This window comes from Coenobita brevimanus, chromosome 66, assembly GCF_032717465.1.
Source record: "Coenobita brevimanus isolate Jiangsu-jjx chromosome 66, ASM3271746v2, whole genome shotgun sequence".
Taxonomy (NCBI): domain Eukaryota; kingdom Metazoa; phylum Arthropoda; class Malacostraca; order Decapoda; family Coenobitidae; genus Coenobita; species Coenobita brevimanus.
In genome coordinates, this window is record NC_137019.1 from 20,923,526 (window position 1) to 20,932,018 (window position 8,493).

At 40.2% G+C, this 8,493-nt stretch overlaps 1 protein-coding gene and 1 pseudogene across 1 annotated transcript in view; one reads left to right on the top strand and one right to left on the bottom strand.

Moving 5' to 3' along the window:
* Positions 1-393: 393 nt before the first annotated feature.
* Positions 394-8,493, bottom strand: part of rod (kinetochore component rough deal) — a 471,351-nt gene continuing 463,251 nt past the window's right edge. Inside the window, exon 25 of the mRNA XM_080276726.1 lies at positions 394-770. Within this exon, the coding sequence (XP_080132852.1) occupies positions 750-770 (21 nt within the window). The 3' untranslated portion in view covers positions 394-749. The remainder of the gene's footprint in view (positions 771-8,493) is intronic.
* LOC145405437 (5S ribosomal RNA) lies at positions 2,616-2,735 on the top strand (annotated as a pseudogene).

Below are 8,493 nucleotides of genomic sequence, written 5' to 3' on the forward strand. Positions count from 1 at the left end.
AATGAAATAGTGTGTGCCAAAACAATTCACAAATTTAAGGATATGTACGATAAATATGGTTTAAAACACGGGACAGTACGAGCTTGACTCATTCCTGTAAAGATTCAATTAAGTAAGAATTAGGTAAGGTAAGAACATACATCAGGCTCTAACAAAAAGGTTAAACAGGAATATTGAAAAAACTATCATACAAATGTAAGCATATATTGTATAAATCAGAAATCTAAGGCATACAGCCACAAGAACAGCAAAGCAAAGTGTAACTGAAATTAATTTAATGCTGAAGAATGCAAAAATTTATACTGTAAAATGAAAAATAATTAAAAGTATCCTGCAATATGAAGGCACAATTTGTAACACATACATATAAAGCATAATTATCAGCAAGCAGGAATGACAATGAATTATCATATACGGTACAGTATTGTATATGAATTACCAATTGTGCAAAGACAGACTTCATAACTGTTTACTAACAGAGAATATTGTCATATTGGCAAAGTACTAAAATACACACAGCATTAACTCAGAGCTGTAATACTGAAATAATATGATAACAGATTAAGAAAAGTGGTTCAAAAAGAACTCAGAACAATCATTTCTTTCAGCAGATTCTGAATGGATCAAGACAACAACTCATAATAATATGCTAAACCTTATTTGAATGCACATTATCATTCTCCAAAACCAGTTCAGCTCTTCCTCTGTTGATGGAAGTGAATCTTATCTTTCCCGTCTTGCTTTACTAATCAGAACTGCTCCAAGATGTCCTGTCAAGAGAAAAAATACACAACTGAAAAATCCAACATCAACAGCAATATTATCTCTTTACGGGAACACCAGTACTGTATGAATCACGTATCAGAAACAAAAGCAGATATAAATGATATTCAGCAATGCACCCTATGAACTATTTACATGCACAGTATCTCTAACTTCAGTTATTATAAATCAAATGTGACCATAAATCAAACCCAATATGCTCATCTTAGAAAAATAACAAAATCCATATATATATAAAATACTATAAGACCTTATTCCTAATTTTACATTCCTACACCACATCAATACTGCAGTGATAAATTTTAAACATCATGCCAACCCATTTTCCACATTTACTTGGATTGGGAAGATCCACTGAGGACTTGAACTAAAAGGAAAGGAAGCCATAAATATATTTTTTTCCCTTCCTGTGCTACGCAGGGTATTGAGGGCTGCTGAGCAATGCAACTGTTGGGTTGGTGGAGAGGGTCATCAGGTCACCACATCCCTATTCTACTACAAAGAAAAGAAGTTTCAATCCGTCACACTCGTTTATACCTGCAAGTGTAAACTTTTCCCATTCCAAACAACTCCCAGTAAGAACAGCTGACATGCTCCAGTCATTAGTCTTCCTGCCACCCCCTTGATCTCCACTTATTTGCAGATTCAGGAAAACCCCTAGATAAGGTGGTTTGATAAACACTGCTTCCCACTTGGAACGATTAAGAATAGGAGAACTTTCCAGAATGCATTGAATTCTGTCCCGTGCTTGAAGAAGAAGAAAAAGAAAAAAATTATAATTATACATCTGCACTTGCAAAGCATGAGTAGGTGTTATGTTTACAATGGTGTGTGTTGTCTTTCTGTCTCGTGTCACTCATGTTAGTTTGTGTGTGAACAACCTAACACACAATTTAAATCTGAGTTTAACCAAACTTACTGCAAGGCTGAGGGTCAACCAATGAAGAAACCTACTGTTTTTTAGAACAACAGGTCAAAGGTTAAGGTTACAGGGCTAGGTCAAACAATGACCTAGCAAAACCACCTTCAACAGTTTTTATCCACCTTTCACCAAACTTGGAGGAACAGCTAAGAGTAGGGCAAGAATGAAGTTATTCAGTTTTGAGAACAATCAGTCAAAAGTTAAGGTTACATGGCAAGGTCAAAGTCTGACCTGTGTGTGTTTATCTTAACAAATTAACTTTTAACACATCTGATTTGATTTTAACCAAATTTTGGTGATGATTAAAGGGTCAGACAAGGGGTAAACCTACTGATGTTGAAAATTACATGTCAAAGGTTAGAACAGTTTTTATCCGATTTAAATCAAACTTTGTGGAGAGGTTGTGGGTAGGACATAAACAAAAAAGGATTCACTTTTGAGAACAATCAGTCAAACGTTTATGTCACAGGAAAGATCAAAAGAATACATCACCAAGCAAGATCAACTCAAACAGCTATGATCTGATTTCAAACCAGGAGGAAGGGTTAAGGGTCAAGCATTAACAAAGGGTTTCAATTTTTAGAACAATTAGTCATTGGTAAAGGTCAAAGTTTGACCTGTCTCGCTGTGGGTGAACAAAATAACTAAAACAGTTTTGATCTGATCTGGATCAAACAATGGGCTGAGAATCACCAAAGGGATTCATCTACTGCTTTTGAGAAAAATAAAAGGTCAACTTAAAAACTTTCTACTACCATAATTTAGACCAAACTTTGTGGAAGGATTCAAGTTAAACCAAGGATAATCAGAGTCTATTATGAGAGCAATCAGTTAAAGATCAAGGTCACAGAGAAGGTTAACCCTTTCACATCAGGTGGCACATCGACGTGCCTCTAAGGAAATATTTGTAGCCATCAGGCCATACCACGTTGAGTACACCACTTCCCGTTCGATCAGCGAAATTAAGCAACGTTGGGTCTGGTTAGTGCTTGGATGGGTGACAGCCTGGGAACACCAGATGCTGTTGGCATAACGTTCTCCCTACGTGTCAAGTGGGGTTGGTGGAGGATTAGTGCCCCTCCCTGTAAAACAATTAACTCTAAGCCGTTGGCCACCCCATTTGGGATACATGGCGTCTGGCAATGAATGAAAAAGATGAGGTGGCAAGCAGTGGTAGGTGATGGTGACCATCATCCACTCACTTGATGTAGTGTTGCCTTCCTCTTCCTTAGCCTTTATTATTCTTTTTCTGTGCCTGCCCTCCTCTTCCTATTTCCCCCATCATTCCTGTCACTTCTTATTGCTTTTCTTTCCTTTACAAGTGGCTTTACATTGAGTGACAACCCAAATGGTTTCCTGTATGCCAAGAAACCATTTACAACACTGGGTGGCAACCATATAACCAAACCATACGTGCTCCCTACGTGTCAGCAAGTGGGTTGGTGGAGGGTTAGTGCCCCTCCCCGTAAAACAAATACCCGGTAACTCAAAGTCAAATGGCCACCCCTTACAGGATTATGGTGTCTGGCAATAGATAGATTGACAGATAGATAGGTGGCAAGTATACGTGTTCTGAACTTTTTATATTTGCGTGCCAGTACTGGGGACCCAATAGTGGTTCAGTATTAGGAGGTGGCAAGATTGAGGAGCTGCCATCACAGGAGGACTGTTTTATTGTCTTATTTTCATCACGTACCAAAAGTATCTCGAGATGTGCGGTACAAGATGTTTTGCTGCCATGGTAGCTGGCTTGGATCTGATGGAAGCAATGTCTGATCACTCAAATTATGCTGTCAGATGAAAGTGAGAGTGAAAATGAAAGTGTTATTATATATATATATATATATATATATATATAAAGCTTTGATTTTACCATTATACCGAATGGCATACGTCTGGCAGTGGAGAAGCTCCAATACCACAGGTTTTAACAGTTAACCACACAGGTAATTATTATTTTTTTTTATGTTATGTTAGACATCATTTTACTCAGGAAACAATGGTCTATTTTTTGGTGTGGAATATTTTATCAAAACACTTGTCTTTATATATCTTTAAAACACTGTGTAAAACATCCAGCCAATGAAACACATCCGAAGTGAAAGGGTTAACGTAAAGATCACTGGGTTGAATAAACTTTCACAGGTTTTATCTCGTGAGAACCGGACTTGGTAGAAGGGTTAAAGGTTTGGCTAGAATTAAGTAATTTAATTTTGAGAGATCTTAGCTGGTCAAGGTTACAGGGCAAAGTCAAATATTTGGCCCTTAGACCAGTTGGTGGGTGTGGGTGCTGCACTCTCTAACTTATCTACGATTTTGTTTTTAGCATATTAATTCTTTTATTGAAGCCTGTTATATCAAGGTTGTACTGTATTTATATATATATATATATATATATATATATATATATATATGCTGGGAGGAATGAAAAAAGTGTTTAGATGTCATTCGCTTAGAATGGATGTAAAGAGAAGGCTGTATGAGGGTGTTGTGGTACCGACTGCATTATATGGGGCTGAAACATGGAATATGGGTGTAGCAGAGAGGAAAAGTTTGAATTTAATGGAGATGAGGTGTCTGAGGAGTATGTGTGGAGTGACGTGTATGGATCGAGTGCGAAATGATGAAGTGCGAAGAACTGGAGTTATATATATATATATATATATATATATATATATATATATATCTATATCTAATATATATATATATATATATATATATATATATATATATATATATATATATATATAGATATATATATCTATATATCTATATATATATAGATATATATATATATATACATATATATATATATATATATATATATATATATATATATATATATATATATATATATATATATATATATATATATATATATATATATATATACATATATATATATATATATATATATATATATATATATATACATATATATATATATATATATATATATATATATACAGTATATATATATATGAGGCGTCTAGAACCAAAGGGGCATCGGCGCCAAAATGTACTTTTGAGTTATGACGCTTTAAAGTTGTGTTTATGGCAACATCATAACCAGAAGGCAATAAACAAACCTTTTATACATCAAAATGATCATCAGCGCCTATGCTCTACATGTAAAGCCAAAAAAACAAAACAATAATAACCGTAACCACAAAATAGGCAGTAAACCAAACCCCCAATTTATAAGTGGGCATAATAACATATTGTAGGGATTTAAAAACATAGCAGAAAAAACATCAACGAATGTATTAATGTACAAAACTTTATTAACTGAAGATTCCAATTCACTTAATAAACGAATAATTATTACTGTAATTTCACGTTTTTGACAACTAAAACTGAAATCAATGCAGTTATTATTTTTCCTCTACCATAATAGATTGAAATAATAACACTAAAAAAAAAAAGTAGTGTAGTGCTCAAGTAAATTGAGAAGGGGTAGTGGAGGGTTAAATGGTGGGGTCGTCATCTAGGAGATCGACATCCAACTCTGCCTCCTCGGTGCCATGCCCCCTCCCGCTGTCTCCCCTCACCACTCTCTTTTCCTCTTCCTTTCTAACTTTTTCCACTTCTCCACACACTTCTGACACTTATGAGAGGTTATAGGCACCACCTCCTCACTGTAACAATGTGATGAACTCATCTTGTCACCCCCTCTTCAACCCCAATAACAACAGCTCATCTTGTCACCAATAATCCACGATAAATGGGGTAAAAATCCAATACGTAATAATTATACACCTCAGTGAACACGGGAGGGAAGCCTCACCGGCACACCGGGCGCACACTTGCTGATTGGCTCATCTGGGGGAGTGGCAGAGAGTGAGAATGCTGATTGGTTTGGGCTGTGTGGCTTAGATGCCTGACTGCTCTGATTTGTTCGCCTGGCAGCATGGACAAACCTACGTGACTTTGAGCCCCTCTACCACTGTCCAGAAGGCTGAATCTTGTATGGCAACCAGTGCTGTCACTGAGAAGAAGGTTAAGCCTGTTGTCTCCCCTACCTAACTCAAAACCAGTATATTGGTGGGGATGCCCCTGTGGCTCTAGACGCCTCTGGTTAGTACTTGGATGGGTGACCGCCTGGGAACACCAGATGCTGTTGGCATCCCTACATGTCAAGTGGGGTTGGTGGAGGATTAGTGCCCCTCCCTGTAAAACAATTAACTCTAAGCCGTTGGCCACCCCTGTTTGGGATACATGGCGTCTGGCAATGAATGAATGAATGAAATATATATATATATAGTATGTATATATATATATATATATATATATATATATACAGTACGTATGTATATATATATATATATATATACACTAACTCTCCTCCTCTTACTGACTCCCTTCAACCTCTGTCTCTTCGCCGCACGGTTGCATCTTTATCTCTTTTCTATCGCTACTTTAATGGTCACTGCTCCTCTGAACTGTCTGCTTGCATTCCTCCACCTCTACGACGGGCGCGTAGCACCCGTCTGGCAGCAAACTCTCATCCCTTTTCTGTCCAACTCTCTAATGCAAGAGTTAACCGTTACTCCCAGTCTTTCATTCATGCAACAGGTCAGCTCTGGAACTGTCTCCCTCTGTCTGTATTTCCTCCTGCCTATGATCTCCAGTCTTTCAAACGCAGTGTGTCCAGGCATCTCAAAATGATCGGATCTTGAATTTGGCTCTCTATTGTATTTTGTTTTTCTCTTGGAGGGAACTGTTACTGCGGGCTCATGGCCTTTGGTTCCTTCTTCCTCGCATAAAAAAAAATATATATATATATATATATATATATATATATATATATATATGCTCATTCGGTAGAGAGGTGGCCAGCAGTCCTGACGGACTCAGGTTCGAATCCCGGCTGGGGCAGGGAACAGTTTAAGGATTTGAATTTCATTAAATCAGGCTTTACTGATCTACTAGAAGACCCACCGACATGTCGTAATAATACCCCCGCTAATACCAATACACCAGTCCTGCATGAGACAGCCCTAGCATGTATTCAATATGGACAGTGGGTGGTAGCGCCGAAGTGGTGACATGTAGAGGTGTATGGTATGTAGGAGGACTGCTGGGCCTTGATAGCAGGCTGTGAAGCCTATGCCCAGAGTCGGACACATAAAAATATATATACAGTAATCACTCTAATATCCGGACGCCCAATAACCGAACATCCCCACTACCCGGACCTTATCGTCCTGGGATCAAACATTCCCAAAATGGTCTGAAAATCCAAAAAAATTGGAAAAAAAATCGATTTTTTGCCGTCCGTAATTTGAACTTGCCGCGCGCGCCACGTGAGAGCATTGTTTTGGTTCGTCATTCCTCCGATGTCCAATAGAGCGCCGCTGCATCCTCCCCACTTCCCGCCTGTTTCTCACCGCGACAAGACCTACGCTGTTCGCCATGGCTGCCCACGTGCTCGCTTTTGTGGTGGTGCCGTACTTGCTGCAAGGCCTCCTGCTGCTCTCTGCCCTACTCTTAGTGTGTGTGATGATGGCCCTGCCTCCTGAGAAAAGGAAGAAAGTGGTGTTGACTCTGGAGAAGAAACGGGAGATATTGAAGAAGGTTGATGCGTGTTGGTCTTCCTCACGCATTCTCCGCGAGTTCAACCTGGCCCGGTCGACTTTGTTCGATATCAAGCGTTCCCGAGACAAGCTCATGCAGTACACGGCTGACTTCTCGTCGAGAAGCAAACGCAACGTGGAGAGGAAGGTTATGTTTACCCCCAAGTATGCAGAGATCGACCGCTCCACGTTGATTTGGTATCGACAGCAACGTGCAGCTGGTGTGATGGTACGTGGAACGGAGCTGAAGGCTGCTGCTGAGAAGTTTGCAAGGCTTCACGACGCCCTTGACTTCAAGGCATCCGAGGGTTGGCTCTTCGCGTTCAAGTTACGACATGGCCTTACTAACCGTAAAGCACATGGCGAAGCATTGGACGCTAACGAGGATGGAGTGGACGAGTTTCGGCACAAGGTGAAAGGCTTGATCGACAGGGAGGGCCTCACTCTCGGTCAAGTCTATAACGCTGACGAAACTGGCCTATTCTATCGCTCGGTGCCAACGAACACTCTGGCCGATGACACGGAGAAGCGTGTACCTGGCCACAAGCTTTCTAAGGAACGGATATCTGCTTTGTGTTGTGCCAATGCTAACGGCATGCACCGGCTTAAACCCGTTATTGTTGGCCGCGCAAAGCAGCCTCGGTGCCTTCGTGGGGTGATGGATGTCCTTCCTGTCGTAAGGTACCATTCTTTGAAAGCATGGTTCACAGCTGTGATTTTCAAAGACTGGTTTCACCATCACTTCGTCAAGGAGGTCATACATTACCAGACGAAGACACTGGGAATTCCTCGCGACCAGGTAAAGGCTCTCCTTCTCCTCGACAATGCACCTGCCCACCCGTGCGACAAGGACTTGGTTGCTGAAAATGGCCGTATTAGGTGTATGTTTCTGCCACCTAATACGACTGCTCTCATTCAACCAATGGACCAAGGAGTGATCGTGGCAACAAAGCGCCTCTACCGTCGGAAGTTCCTGGACGAGGTGATGGTTGTTCTCGAGGACGAGGACGAGCGCAGGGAAGGACGTGACACTCGAGGCAAGCGGACTTTGGAAAACCTTCGCCGCTACAACATCAAGTCTGCGCTGTACAACTGGGCTAGTGCATGGAAGGAAGTCCCTGTGAAAACTCTTGAAAATGGTTGGTCTCGTCTGCTTCTCGGAACAGATGTGGAGTACGATTTCCTAGGGTTTGACGTGGATGACTTCCATGC